The following is a 16,145-nucleotide window of genomic DNA, read 5'->3' as shown; positions in this document are numbered from 1 at the left end:
TCAATAAGTTAATTAAAAAATTAAATTAAAAATTAGAATTTAACTCTGCTACGATTCTCCAATTGTCATATTTCCATCTCTTGCCCCAACTTTAGCAAAGAAATAGAATTTATGATGTTTCAAGAGGTTGTTTAAAAATAAAATTGAAACAAGAAATCATACACGCGTGCAACTTGTCAGGAGATATAACGGTTTATATAATTGGAGTTCGTATAATAGAATCTCACCAATTCTTCTCATGAACAATTATTTCTCACGTAACAAGAATTCGTTTTCAGGCGAGTGAATTCAAGCAGCTAAAGTTCAATGGGTCGAGCATCGAGTAAAATTTTGCTCGAATAAACCGTCGCAATAAGACCTTTCCCTCCAAACTACAAATATTTTTTAATAGTTAGAAAAGTATAATTGGATCGATAATGACCGAAAGAAAGTAGCAGGATTACGTTGGAAACATCGTGAATCCTCTCTATCAACTTGTCGTTCCTCTGTGGATCAGAGATGTCAATAGACAACGAAGTGCAACGAGAAAGAAATTGATGACTGCGCTTTCGAGCAACCGTAATACGATCGACTGACACATGCGACTAATTACAATCTAATCTTCTAATTGAGATTCGAGCTGCAGCACTGGAACCCTCGCGCATTCGCTCACCGTTATCCATACCAACCGCACAAAAGCTCAGAAATAGCAGATGAGAGGCGTCGCGTCGCGTCGAAACAGACGTCAGAAGAGGCGTTAGAACGAGAAGAAGCTTCGTGCTCGATTCGACGGTTAGTCGATAATAGAGTTTTCCGTGGAAAAGGGTCGGTTAGTCATCTCGAAGATGGTCGATGGTGCGGTTCTCGTAGAAGCTGAACGAAAATTCTAAGGGCTCTAATCCCCATCTTAGACTCACACGGGGTGGCCTGACCGTAATTCGACTCCTTAACTAATCATTTTAGCTCTCCTCTGCCCAACGTTTTTCCCTCCCGTTCGCTTCAAAGGCCGCCTTTGACCTCGCGTTTCTGCTTACAAGCAGATAAACTTTTATTTCTCTGTCGCGAGGATAACGGATTGATTAAAACTTCTCTGCCGATCAAAGCGTTCGTTAGGTAGATTGGTTTGAAAAATACTCCACGGTCGTTCATGAGCAAATGTTGTTAACGATCGTGATAACCACTAAACGTACTCGTTTAATTTGATGTTCGTATAATTTTACCGAGTTATCGATCTTCGTATTTTGTTGAGTCTACGTTATCCCGAAATTTCAACTGTAGGTAGATGAATTACGTTTTTGGTATAGACGCAGAAACATTCGCGATGTAATAACGCATCGTCCTGTGAAAGAATCGCGTCAATAATCTTTCAAACAGTTCACGATTCCTAGACTTACGAAGGTTGATCATTTCTATTCTTTAAATGACCGTACGTATTCGTAATATTATTGCTCTTAAAGGCTTTCACCTTGTGCACTTAAGCGTGTAATCATAGAATGAATCGTAGTGCTTTATCTTAAGCGTAACTCGATATAACGGAGGTGGGAACAGAAAACAGAAACTGATATTTCCAACTATAACATACGTGGGAGTAAGTCGTCTCATATGGCAATCTAAGAACGTTTACACTCAGTTTGTCTCGCAGCGATGGAAAACGCCTTTGTTAGCCGTTACTTTTTCTCTATTTGCTGTGTACGATATCACGCAATAATCGTATCATTTTCGTTTGTTCTTGGAAATTTTTTATCAAATATATTCGATAAATTGTTACGTTATCAAATTATGCGAACGGAGCAGAATCAAATAAATAGTATCGATGACATTCCCCGAACTTTTAATCTTAGCATTAACGTAACGACGTTCTCTCTTTACCGTATGACGATGTTATTGAAATTTTTTAATTCCCTGTCAACAACTATACTTACGTACGTATAACTTCGTAGCAGGCTTAACTCTTCACGCAAGAAATGAAAGGATTCGAATTCGTTACGTTGTATTTGTTTTAGACCTGACTGTCTAATTACGTATAATAATTTGATGAAGAGCTAAGTGCATGTTCGACGAGCGTGGAGAAATCGTTTTGCCGCTAATCTTCGCTGATCTTCCGTTCCCGGCAAATCCTCCGGTGTGCCAATGGAGTTCCGTACACATATCGCATGCACCGCACGCTTCTCAGTGACTCTCAACTGGCGCTAACTCTCCTTTAATTGAACTGCGCGTTTAGCTATCGTAAGAATGACGCATAACTGTCGATAGTCGGTAAGAAAGGAACAATAACCTAGAAGATATCTGTTCATCGCATCCGAGTCCTTCCCCAACGAGCTTAGATCCCGAAACGATCAATATTAGAAAAATACGAAAGATCAATTAGAAATTGGCGTACCAATCGAGTTAATCGAGTGAAAACTACGTGATAAATAAAGCGGTAATTCATCAAACAAGCCGTCGCAGTTCGATTCGATGGCAGACCACGAACATATTCTACAAACGCAGTGATTGTTCCTCTCATCGGGCGCGCATTATCGAGCTTTCTGAGAAAATAAGTAATCTGCGTGTTTCTGGTTACATCTGTTCAGTAGAAAGTATCGAAAGTGGAAAGAAGAAGGAAACGAGAGGCAAGAGATAAAAAGAGAGAAGTCAGTGTCTCTCAGAGAGTCACCACTGAAGTTAATCGCTTTGGCCTGTCAATCGTACATTCACACGATTACATACGCATGCATACGCATGGGTCGCTCGAGGCACACGCTCGCACACACAAATATGCAACACACACACAAACACACATACAGAGAACACGCTCGTACACCACGTAGACTCGATGCAATGCCCTTATGAGTTCGTACACCGTTAAAGACGCACTAATGCAACCGCTGCTCGTTGCTCCCTCGTGCATCGATGCACTCTCGCCACGAAGCGTACCAGCGAAACAAAAGGAGGGAGGAGAGCGTAGAGTGGAACAGTATGGAGCTGTACCGCATTCGCATGAAATGCAAGTGCGAGTTTACGTTAGAACGAGAACACGGGAGGACGCATCGCCCATAATCGGTCGATCGCACGAAATTCGGTTAAAAGTGTAACCGCCGCCACCGTAAAAACGTCGTGAGAGCCCCTGTGCACGTGACATTTGACTCGTGATTCTTGATTTACGATGGCAGTTTAGTGCGAGTTCGGTAAGCTATTTGATCGTTCTATCAAACTGTGCGATATCGAGAAATCTTTCTTCTCTTTGTCTGATTTTTTACGGCGTTTTGTCCAGCGTCACGATTGTTAAAGATTCGCCGCGTTTATTTTGCACGTTTTCTAACCGAGAAACGAGAAATAGACAGCGTGTCTCTGTAAATAAGAAAATGTTTATCTACTCGGGGAAAAACAATTTTTTAGTAGGTCTCCGCCGCGAGTATATTTAAAGTGGGATGAGAGGTAAAATTAGAACAACGTGAAGTTTGAAGCACTGTGCTTGGAGGAAATACAAGAACGAGTTCGCACGCGTTCGCTGCCATGAGAGCGCAACAAGTCTTGCCTAGCACGCACGTTGCGGAATTTCGCAGCCCTTTGCATCCCAGGTTCCTCCCATTCTATTGTCCCTGGATGCCATGCTCCTTAATTTCAACTTCTTACTCTTTCGACTGTCGTATATTATTATATATATCTTCAGTATTGTCTAAACTCGTAAAATAATTTAGAAACGCGTAAAGTCTGAAAAACATCAGAAATAATTTCACATGGTTTCCGGTTAAATATTCGTCTACATAGAAGCACGTAATGTACAGGCTGCGCATATTTATGCCAATTCATGCCTTTGATAACGGTGAAATACGAAATATACTTTACTCCTTAAATATTATAACAAATACGTACTTTACCTTGCACGCCGTGTATACACGTTTCTTCATATTACGCAAATATACATTCTCTGCATTTTTGCATGTTTCTCATAAATGCACGGACAACCGCAGCCTGGTAATAAAATACTAACCTGCAATATTCAACATCTATCCTTCAAAACGCTGGTACATGGAATACATAATACACGAGCATGATTGAAAAACACCTGGCGCTTTGAATAGAGTAGGGATAAAGAGAAAAAAGAGTACTGGCATGGGAGAGCATGATAGTGCAGGTGGTTTCTATGTCCTGGTATATCCTGGTCAATATTTGAGAATTCGGGGCGCGCGAATGTCGTTAATATCTTGCAGGATCGATCGGTCGTGCTCCGACTTCCGATGAATCATTTTCATGACAGGCAACCTCTAATGCCTGGTCACGTTTTAACTTCTCTATCTCGTCTCTTCCCCTGCCTCTTCTTTGTCAGCGATGCCTCGATTCGCTGATAATAAAAAAATCGAATTTATTACGACACCCCGTGACTGAAGCTTTTCGTAAGGCGCTAAGAGTTCCGGCTGAGATACAAATCTCCGTACTCTTACAATAGCCAATTGATTTATAGTTTACTCGGTATTATCATTTAATTGACGATGACTCGCCGAAGTAGTCGAATGGATATATTATGTACGTTGTATGAAATTGTTTAAAATTCCATTGGTACCATTACGCAATTATAATTATATACATTCGTAATTATAGTTTGAAACGAAGCTGAAAACGTGTATAGAAATTGGAAGATATTTAGTGGAATCACGCATTTTGCAAAAATTCTAAATTATTAATTATACCAGTAAGCCTAGATACGTTTAGCGAGGCCATCTCTAACACAAATCGTGCAACACTAATCTTCATGTAGCTTACGATCAAAATGTAGATTGAATATGGGTGTTGTCGTGCACGAACAGTACGTAAGTGCTACATATAGAAAAAGTGAAAGAGACAAGGACAAGTAAGCTGTGCTAATTTTATGTAAGCGACGTAACTACGTTGCCTTAAAAAGCGAAGCGCGACTAAGGCGATTATCTCTTAACAGTAAAATCCAAGCATGCAATGTACCCATCATACGAAATTTGAAATAAAACGAAACCTCTGCCTTGACATTTCTCCGCTTTATTTCATCCTGTTTGAGATCAACGTATACAATCGTTGGAATCCTAAATCCCGTTTTAATTGCGCTCTTTCCTTTTGTTTGGCTCCATGCGTATTTAAATTCCAATGGCAACACAACGAAAGAATGCGATTCACCGATTCGCCGGCACGCATGGTATCCGATTATGAATGCGACTACGCATGGTCGCGCTCGTTATACGATGGCTGATCGATAGAGGGTTAAACTAATAACGACGCCCCTCGCAAATAGCCTTGCAACATCGTAAGATTTCTTCATTCTCAGCCACGAACCGTTTATCTCGTATCCAGTTGATTTGTGTCGCGTACGTAGTTTGACAATTGAGCTGATCGACCGGCCAGAATTACGGCGGTTATTACGGCGAATCAGTGTCAGCACCGGTGCCAATGAAGAACGATCGCGGTTGTCGAGATTACCGTAACGAGTACCGATCGAACGTGTGACCGGCGCGCTCGAATTAACTTAAGTAAATAGAGGAATTGATTTAAGCCACACGATCCTTAATGTGATTCATCGCGAGGAAACTACGTTGTCCGAGTTTGTTACACGCGTAACGTGGACGCGAGTTCTCAGAGCTTGCAGCAAATTAAACGTACGACCATTCTAAATTATAAATTGAGCTCGATTGAATCCGCGCGTTGGCTCTTTAGTTACGTAAACATGCTCTTCTCGGATACTTGGAAAATACATCAAATTAAACGGTTTGCGAAACTAATTTCAAACACGTGTTATCGCTGAGAATGGAATGTGAAATTATCGCGCGAAAGTAATAAATCACGAAGGCCTGGATAAGTTAGAAAGTTGATATTTTGAGTGATGCGAATACCAGAATACCATAATCGAAGATAATAAGAAAATAGATAGTAATTCGATGGAATGACGATAAGAATTTCAAAAAGGAAATAAGTAGCAATTAAATTAAATAAGCTAACTTGCAGATATAACTAAGTAATAATCTAATTGATTTGTTCGACCAATCCGAGTTAACGATTCCAAAGTTCTGAGTTACGAGCAAATAATTAATTGCTTCGTGGTTATTCTCCTGTGCTGAATTTAATTATCATACATGCGATGTTGAATTATTTAGTATCGTCGTTCGTCTAACCGAACGAGTTGCTCTGGCTTATATTAATAAGTCACTCGGTCTTTCTGCTAATTACGGGTGTGCAACAATAGAATGACACGAGTAATAAATTACATAACTTCTGCCAGCTGGCAGTAGCGTGGATCAGGATAACGCAGCTGTTTCATGATCTAGATTAAAATTTATCAGGGATCTTCATTGCGACAATTTAGGTACACTGTAAAGTGTATCGCGTAATTTTCTATTTGCAGTAATCGGTCGTCTATCCAATTCTTTTTCAAAAATAGCCTTGGATAATTCATCCGTATATATATTTCCTAATTTCTCCTTTCATACCAACTAATTAATTAGCTTTTTTTATTGAGAATTATTCTCCGAAATAAATACGACAAAACCTCTGTTATCTGAACGTATCTTTTTTAAAGTCACGCGTAGAAGAAAAATGTGTTTTAATCCATAAATTTCTACAACGGAACGACTATAATATTATCTCTGTATCACATGGCAGAAAGTATCTTTCCGTATTGCGATACACAAGGCTGAAAAACAGCTACTATTATTTTAACTTAATCTTTCGTATGTAGCGGTTTTAATGTCCTTTGTGTCCGTCGAATGATATAACTACTATGTTTTCATGCAAGATGATCTATTAATTCGACGTGTTATAACTTTGTCCCATGATAACGTAAATTACTTGGTGGAAACAATGTCTGCGATTACAGTAGTGACAGATTGAGCAACGAGCAGTAGCGGATTAATCTCCTTGCATGGTAAATGCACGCTGTCACGTGTATGTACCATAGCAGGCCTGCGGTTTATTTTGTCTACAAACAGCGTATACTTCCCAGACACAGCTACGGAGTCGAGGCCTGGTACAGTATTGCGACTGTGCTCGGTTAATGAGCCAACCGATCGTCGTTTTATTGAGACGCGGCCAATGACAGTGTGAATACTGTTAGAAAAAGACCAGACGAATTATAAGCGTTTATCGTCGATCGTTTAATTAAATGTTACGAGTGCACTTAGTGCGGATATTTTCTCGAATATCGAAAATTTTATCATTATTGGGATTCAGAGTAGCTGATGGTTCTTCGTCTATTGTGAACGTGATCCTTCATCTCCTTTTTTTCAGAGTATTTACTACGACTATTACATCCGCTATTTCACTGCATCGATGCTCGCTCAACTCGATTGTTGGTTAAAGATGATATCTTTTCATGTTTTAAAGCAAACAGCGATATTCCAAGGAACGATTAAACAAGATCAATGATTTTCTGTTTCAGGTGGTTTAAAACATGGAAACGGTGGCATAGGCAGTGCAAGCAGTTCGAGAAGCACAAGTCCGAGTCAGCAACAGTCACCTCAAAGCGGACTCTCTTTCATTCCTCAGCCCAGAAATCAGAATTCTACGAATAGACAACCTGCAGCTACTACCCCAAGGTAAATATCAATTTTTCCTAACGATACAGCATACATTGGCTGCTATATATATATACTTTTTATCCTTCATTTTCTCAATTTCTTTTCATCATATCTTTCTTCGCAGTAACACAATTGTTAAACTGTCTATCATTTGTTATCGAGCATAATGTAGACTCGATAATGTTTTCCTATCGTTGCGTCGTTCATATTATTTGCTATTTCTCACAATCTGAATAATGGCATCGAAGAACTAATCATCGAACATTAAATCGTTTCAGCCCTCGAACGTCTACGGTGGGCAAACCCAGCGGCGTAAGGACTGCTCAACAATCGCCATACGCCACCACGGGAGCTCCCACCCAGCAAAACAAGAACTCCGTCTTAGACAAATTCAAACTCTTCAACAACAAAGAGAAGAATCAAGATCGAGGTAAAGCTTCGTCCGGTGTGTCGAAACGTACATCCAGTTCTTCCGGCTTTTCCTCGGCGAGATCGGAACACTCCGATAGCTCGACGTCGCTGTGCGATCAGAGCAAGTTGCAAGTGGAATCGCCCAAGAGTCGTGCGCTGAAATCGAAGCTGCAATCGACCAAGCCGGCGAAACAGGCGAGTCCGAAGACAGTGAGAAAAGAGCAGAGCAAAGCTCAAAGTAAAATAGCACGGACGAAGGGTGCACCTGATAAATTGGTCGGCTATAATCCGCCCTTGGAAGATGTCAAGCCAACCAGTAAAATCGGTGGCGTGGGGGCCAAACCGGCCGTGGACAAAAAGTCCTCGAATCTCCACGATCTGTTGAAGCAACAGCCTAGCAGTCAACTGCAGAAACCGAATCCTTCCGTATTGATGCCTCCTAAGCAAATCGCTCCGCAAGACGCGAAGAACTTTGGCAGCTTGAAGAACGACTCGTCGAAACAGTCGCCCAGACCCAAGATGGAGCTGCCAGCCAAGATACCCGACACGAAAGTTCATCTGCAAAACATGAAGGTTCCACCGAACGGATTGAACAAGGACGTTCTAGCGCAGAAAGTATTATTGAGCAATACGAATGGAATGATCAAGCAGACCGAGCACGAAGAAATCGTCATCACCAACGAGAATAGTTCTACGATCGATCACACGTTGTCTATGAACCAAGCGAATTTGTGCGACCAAAAGTCGACGGTCGAGAAGCAAAAGGAGATCGGTGAGAACGTACTGACGAATAATCAAGCGGCACCCGTGGAAAATAGCAATCCATCGAAGCAACAAAATACGAGCCTGCCCGTGAAAGCTCGAATTCCAAACGAAGTACACGAGACAGAAAGGATAAATGGAAAGCAAACACCGCCCGTTTCTCCTCGTAACAGCCCGGAAACACCGATGGATGTAAAAATGGCAAGCATTCAAGAGAACCCGGCAGCTGCTGCAACAACTCACGTTAACGTTCCTCCTCACGGGCAAGTTTCGAACGCGCTAAATTTTGGAGCGAATAAGCAGCCACCGGTTCTTAATAGTCCACTGCAAGGTTCAACCTTGGGCGCTTCCGGGAGCCCAGGTTCCAGCATTCCGAAGCCCACGGCCTTGGTGAAAGGCACTTCGAAACCACCGAAGGAAAACAACATGCCAGGCGCACCGACGCCCACAAAATTAAAGGCAGACGCTTTGCATCGTAAGCTCGATCCGAACACGGTTGCAATGGTGTCACCAATGCCAAGTATCTCGGACCTGATGTCCGAGAGCTCTCATAGTAATTCTAATAGTACTGGTCAGAGTAATTCCAGCGACAGCAGCGTTATTTATAGGCCCAGCAGCGAAAGTGGCAGCGAAATCAAAACCATACCTAACAGGAAAATTGACACAACCTTCGAACAAATGGAGAAGGTCAGTAACACTGTCGATACGTCGATACGTATTCCTCGGACGAACGATGTATTTAACTTCGGTAAAATATTACTTGACGCTTTTATAGTAGGCGATAGGCGGCAAGTATTTAACTGTCAGCGATTTTAGACGATTGCAAGGACTCGTCTTTGCTGTAATAGTGTACAATTCGCACAAAAATTATTGCGGAATAAAACAAGCGTTATCAAGGAAAAAATAGAGATACGCCAGAAAAATGTTGTATGTTTAAAAGAAAATTTAATAAATTTCAAAGAGAACACAACAGAATTCCGCAGAAAGAATAAGAGATCTTTAAACGAAAAGTCGCGTGTCCGCCAATGTAGTCCAAAGCACCTACTGTGAAAACGTTGAGTAATTACGTATTATGCACGGCTGCTGATAAACCTTGCATAGTTAGCGTAATCTAAAATAAGTGTTAAATGCAGGATCAGGCGTTAATTTAGTCTATTTTATAGGTTTTGTCAGAAAGTTCAACGTGCGGTGGAGGTTCTATGGGTGACGACGAAGCAGAGATGACAGTGAAGCCTATGCAGCCTCTACTTCGCGGTTACACGCCGGGTGCAAGGGCCCTTCAGACCTTACCAAGCAGAACAACAGCGCGACAGTACACGATTCTTCATTCTTCTTCTCATCATCATGTCGGTCACGATTACGCGGACATCGACGTCGCCTCCGGTTATCTGAGCGACGGGGAGGTTCTTCGAGGTGGCATGACCGTTGGTAGTAGAACTATATCCGACTTGTGCGATGGTTACATGTCCGAGGGCGGTGCCTCGTTGTACGCACGCAGAATCAATCCGTCTTACGGCCACGATCACGAGAGGTAAGTTTATAGAAACGTTCATTTTTATCTAAATATTTCGATTACGTTTATTCGACTGTCTAAATTAGTTGAAATTAAATTTTAGTTAAAAAGCAGTTAAACGAAATTTACGGATTACCGCTGAGAAACAATACATGCTTCGCTAATCTATCATTCGGTTTCATTTAAGTCGGCTCGAGATTGTACTTATTTGTTATTAAAAATCCAACTTCACAGTGTTTATTTTTTGTTTACTTTTAGTAACATAAACTTTTAAATTAATATCCTTTGATGCAAGGAAGATGAAAAGATTTCAAATCGCCTGAAAAGTCTCCAAGACAAAGCACGCTACGTTATACGTGTTTTCGTCCATTTATTTCCACGAGGGCATCTTGTTGCTTCTTGGTGCACGTGTTTCAATGGCACGTCGAGTGAGTCATAGTTCCCCCATGAACGTAAAATGTAAGCCGCCAGATTTGTCAGCGCACGTGGGCCCAATTGCGGATTCTAACCGATGAATATAATTTTATTAGCGGACAAAGCGTTGCCGTTCTTCAAGAAATTGTTTGGAAATTTTCATTCCTCCTATTCAATCGTTCTCTACTCGCGCTTTATTTAAGAAAACGTAAATCAACCTCTAAAATTCGAACAAAATTCTTACATATACGTCATAGTTAATTAGCGAAAAAACGATATTTTTCACCCAACTATTTATTACCTTACAATACAATTGTGGAAACGATTGCTAATTTCATTTTAAACATCAAGGAGATACTTAAGTAATATTAAGTTATTCTAGCGCGAATCACTCGACGAAGTAGATTAACGATGTCTGAATCAGACTTAATACGGCATGCACCAAGTAGCGATGCTACTACTAACGGCCTTTAATTAGACGAAATTTGCAGGGGCTAATTTCGTACGGGCCTCCAATTACTCAGCTCTTCGCAGCTTAGCACGGTTATCTTTGGTTGCTTCGATTGAATTAAGAAAGCCTTGTCGAGATGCTGGTTAATTAACTTTTCTATGCTTCACTTTTATCCATTCTTCTAGTCTCTCATCGAGTTACCTTACCTGAAAATCCACTAGTTTTCTGTTAATTTCAGACCGTTTCGAAAGTGTTTGTGTCTAAATTACGTTCACGTAATTACGAACGCGTAATAAGTTCGTGAGATTTGTGTTATTAACATTCGCCGAACGAAAAGTAAAAGTGAAAATCTATTAAACTTGAACGCCCGAAACGCTTAAAATATTTAGTTATCAGATAATTCCGCTTAGTATATATTTGGTGTACCTTTACGGAATATTTTTCCTATTGTGACCAACCAATCAAAATCGGAGAATTTCGTTACGACGGAAGTGTCGAAGGATGGAAAGAAAATTTGACTGGAAGCAGAGGAGAATTGGCAATGGAGAAAAAAGCGGAAATGGGTCAGTGGTGATCATTTCGATTAGATTCACCGCATTGAGTTTGGATTCGTCTCGGTCGAATAGAATCTCATTGAAGCGTAGGTCGTTTTATCCAGCTCGTTCGACTATTCAATCTCATTTGATTTCCTTCGAACGTGTCGTCCATGTAAAGTGTATTGGACGAACGACAATAATTTCTCGCGAATGCCCTATATTACAACTCGGTCCAGCAGATAAGAAATTCCACTGCAATTTTCGCAGGAATATAGAACACGGCCATCGTTCGTAAGGAAACTCCGGTTGTATCGATAATAGCGAGGAAACAGCGAGTTAACGATTGTGATGCGCTCCATGCGACGAGAATAATCATAACGGAAATGTTCTAGCGCCATACTCGTAATTTTGTACGAATATCACGTATCGCGTTGACAATCTTGGCGAAAGTTGCTTCGAATATTAATATTTTTAGAATTATATTCTATAGAGATTTTTACATAATCAGAATCCATCGATTCATTCAATATCGCGTCCCTGCGCACATAAGGACCTTCGTTAACATATTGCTAGCAGATCGAGGGGATTTCCCCATTTCACTTAGCGAGGCACTGAACTCTATTGACGTAACAATAGAAACTTGTAATTCCTTCATAGACTACTACCAACCAAAGCATAATGAAATATTCATATCTCCGTCTCATCCAATCCACAAAATCGTTTCCATATTAATTTAGGATACAGACAGTTCCCAATCTCAGTATACGCTATAACGGCCAACGAACATACAATTCTTTGGTGAACTACTGGATTGTGTTCCTTCTTTCCGAGCCTGTTCGATTCTTAGGTTTCCATTTTATAAGAAAAGCGGAGACACGAAACAGTTAGATCGGATGAAAAAGAAAAAAAAAAGAACTCAGTGAACGTCCCACCTAGAGTGACTTCGAGTGGATTATCCCGATTATATCGAGAAACGCCTTGAATTTAAAGCGCGCATCTATAGAGCCGTGCCCCGTGGCAATTTGCCCTCTGTACCGATATTCGAAACCTCGACACGATCCAGACACTTGTATGGCTATACAGTACATGCGACCTAGGCGAAAAACGTATTATCGGCAGTCGTTCGATTCATTTTCCGATAATAGAGACAAATTGTTCGATCGATGCAATTTGTTACAATTTGTTACAATTTGTTATAAATGGATAAATGGATAAAATGCCATTTCAAACGGAACGAGTATTATTGCAATTGTAGCAATAAAAAGATGCTTAGGCTTTTATCACACTTAAACTAGCCTATTAAAAACAAAAATTTATATGCCATAGATATATTTCAGTTTCAGCTTGTTTCATAGTTAAGGTCGTAGCACCATTTATCGATGATTCTAAAGTTAGAGTATTTGATTCTATTTATTTTACTACATTCTGTATGATATTTCCTATCCTCTCGGACTGAAACGATCGTTTCTTTACTCTGTCATCATACCGTTTACTATTTCAACTTCTCGATTGGTATCGTGACACTTTAGGACGCTTCAATTTTCCACGGTAATTTACTCAGCCAACGACAGTCGCTCGTCGAACAGAAATACTGCGGAGTATTGCGGAGCGTTCTGAAGGTAACGTTCAAGCCAAACAAGCAGAAACATAGACCGAGAACAGCAGCATTCGCTCGTGCTCGTTTAGTGTAAACGGCCGTCTAGCAATTTGTTCGTAGAATTATTTACACCGAAAGAGCTTCGCTGCGAATATACGTTCGTTAAAATTAGACCGTGCACCTTCTACCAGAATGCTCGATAGTTATTTCCAGTTCGATCCTTACTTACATCAGCGACGACGACGTTTGACGAAATTGTAAGGCGGTATATTATAAAATGGATCGCAGTAATGACGTCTAACGAAGAAATTGTAAGAAATCCTACTATAAAATAAATTATACGATAATCGAATCGTATTAGATCATTCGGATGTTTGATTTCCTATTCGGCGAACAATCGCCACTCTGCGAAAAATAGCTCGCTTACGCTTTAATTTCGCTAAGCACAGACGAATACGAGAGATTGCTCGTCGTTAGGCTGAAAGGTACCTTTAGGATACCCACGCGAGTCTTGGTAGTAGGCCAACGGAATAGCCGCTAGGCCGCAGGAACAGCGGTGTTTTCGTAATACGCCAAACAGCCGGAGGCGTATCATGGACCCTCTCCAGGCTTGCTAACTCGTTTGGCACAAGCAAGCCGCGTATCATCCGCTTGAAACCCAACGCGCTTTTCGGAAATTCAATATACTTGCCCCCGTCTTCTGGCTCGACCCTCTATATATCCTTCCACTATCGTCGTGAACCCCATAAAGCAGGGCGAGCGCACAACAAAGAAGGCAAGTTCTGAGAGCCATATTCCAACGATTACGAATCCTCCAACAATGCTAGAGAACATTATCTCTCGCTTATCCCTTAGCATTCGTGCTTTTAATTCTTTTCTACCGAATACTGTCGCTTCTACAGCTTCGTATTTGCTCCTTTTTTCTTTTTTCTTTTTATTGTGTCCGGGGAGAATTGCATTCGACTGTATTCAGAGCGGCTAACGATTATACTGTGAATATTCGCGCAAATTCAAATTTTTCTGACCACAACTGACCAAAAGTGGAAGCCGCATAAGCAAAAGTTTTTATTTTATTTGCTGAATATCGTAGTGAGTGCTATATTTGGAATATTTTATATATTCTTGCGTATTATGCGCAACCTGTGCATTTTCCACTTTCAAATATCCCATAATTGCATAAAAATCCGCAGTCCACTAACGAGTTCGAAGAAAATTCGTGCCAGGAAATAAGGCAAGGGGCGAGAGCTGGCTTTCAGCACGTCATTTACGGTACCTTTAAACACAATATTTATTCTAGAATTGACACGAAATTAGGATACCGTCGAGGTTCTATTTAATTTTATCTTAATGCAGTTTCCAAGTTTGATTACTGCTCCCATGTGTGGGTATGTGGTTCCTCGTTCTATTTAATTACGGGCTTTACGCGATGAAGACAGAGTCGACGGAATTTTGACTCGCCAAGGTGGAGGTTAAACCCTCCAGGTGTTCCTAATTGCAATCATCAAACATTGAGAAAATGATGTTTACTCTTCCCTTAGTTCTTCCTCTTTTATCCCTGTTAAATCTCTTTAGTACGTCTGATCCTTCCTAACAAAAATTTATGACTTTTGTCACAGTAATCCATAAACCGTATAAAGTCCTATTAATTCAAAGCGTTAAAGAGGAACGATGTAACGACGAGTTGCGCATGCGATGCGCTGTAAGAATTATTGCAAATAACGTAATATGCGAGAAAGAATTTATTCTACATGAAATTGTAATGTGATAAAAGAGCGAAGATTATGTGAAAAACGCAATATGAAAGTGAACGAATAAATTGCCACTGTGACGTACAGAATATTTCGTGGAAATAACGAATAACCAAAAGACGAATAAAAGTAGAGCAATCGGTGAGTACAGAATTAGCCAGTACATTTCAAACAATGTTCAGCAGGTGTATGTAAATACGATTGCCGTTTGAAATGTCAAGACAATTATCGAGGAATCGCAGGTACATAATAGAGAATACGTTCGGCTTCAGCATCGAACAATAATGGATTGAAACAAACAGCAAAGCGAGAAATCAATTTAAACTACCGAGAAGAGACGTGGCATTCGACGTAGACGTATACAGAAAGATAAACGTCTTTGTCTTTTGCAGACGTTGCTTCGTATTGTCCCTTTCAGTTGACAAAATGGTAAGCGCACGATCAGAGGATTCGTGTGTTGCCAAATTTTGACGTCATGCGTTGCAACCTGCAACGCCTTTTTTCTTCGACTAATTTTAAAACGTTGTCGACAACAATTTTAACCCCTTAACCTACGATTTACGTTCGAGAATTTTGGGCCGAAAATGTAAAGCTATTATATATTATATTATATTTGACCCGATCATCGTACTACGGGCTATGCCCGTAGGTGTACGTTATGGGGTTAAATCAATATAGAATGCACTTATTTACGTATAAATCATTAAAGCATCGAACGACGACGATTTGTAGAAACCAATATCCACCAACATGGCGAATTTACGCGCTAAACCACGCGTTCGATGTAATTATCCTGATAGATCGCTAAATTACTTCGCACGGAAATACTATAACTCTTTGACCGGTTGTAATAGTACACTTAATCCTTCTAATTGTTTCATAAATCACGAATTGCAACTTTCCGGATAATATGTGTTCATAGGGTATTGATTTAAATGGTCGGCTTTCGAGGCATTTGAATTTAAAATTGAAACTGCGATTGAGACTTTTTGCCTAGATGCATAATTCATAGCAGAGATGTCTAGGTTTTGTATGGTAATGCGGATTATGAAGTATTCTCTGCTAGAATATGTCAGAATCCTAGACTGGCGTAAAAATTGCACGGTATAACTTGCAACGCGCAGCGTTCGCGATTTCATCGTCATCATTCGTCTGATTAAAGACAAATAAAAAGAACCGCGAGTAGACGTGCATTCGTTTGACCATTACCATGTAAT

General features: G+C 40.5%; 1 protein-coding gene across 8 annotated transcripts in view; it reads left to right on the top strand.

The window, feature by feature from the left end:
* The window catches only part of LOC117206179 (protein sickie), a 192,776-nt gene that overhangs the window by 114,289 nt on the left and 62,342 nt on the right, over positions 1-16,145 (top strand). For 7 of the 8 annotated variants that reach the window (XM_033445293.1, XM_033445289.1, XM_033445290.1 and 4 more), the window contains 3 exons: positions 7,358-7,514; positions 7,775-9,356; positions 9,833-10,200. In XM_033445293.1, the coding sequence (XP_033301184.1) occupies positions 7,358-7,514; positions 7,775-9,356; positions 9,833-10,200 (2,107 nt within the window). Of the gene's footprint in view, positions 1-3,374; positions 3,397-7,357; positions 7,515-7,774; positions 9,357-9,832; positions 10,201-16,145 lie in introns of those variants that run through there. The other variant, XM_033445297.1, reaches the window with a different exon arrangement.

The sequence above is a fragment of the Bombus bifarius genome, unplaced genomic scaffold (genome assembly GCF_011952205.1).
Source record: "Bombus bifarius isolate JDL3187 unplaced genomic scaffold, Bbif_JDL3187 scf7180000007996, whole genome shotgun sequence".
NCBI lineage: Eukaryota > Metazoa > Arthropoda > Insecta > Hymenoptera > Apidae > Bombus > Bombus bifarius.
Note: the sequence above shows the minus strand (reverse complement) of the source record. Positions and strands in the feature narration are given on the sequence as shown.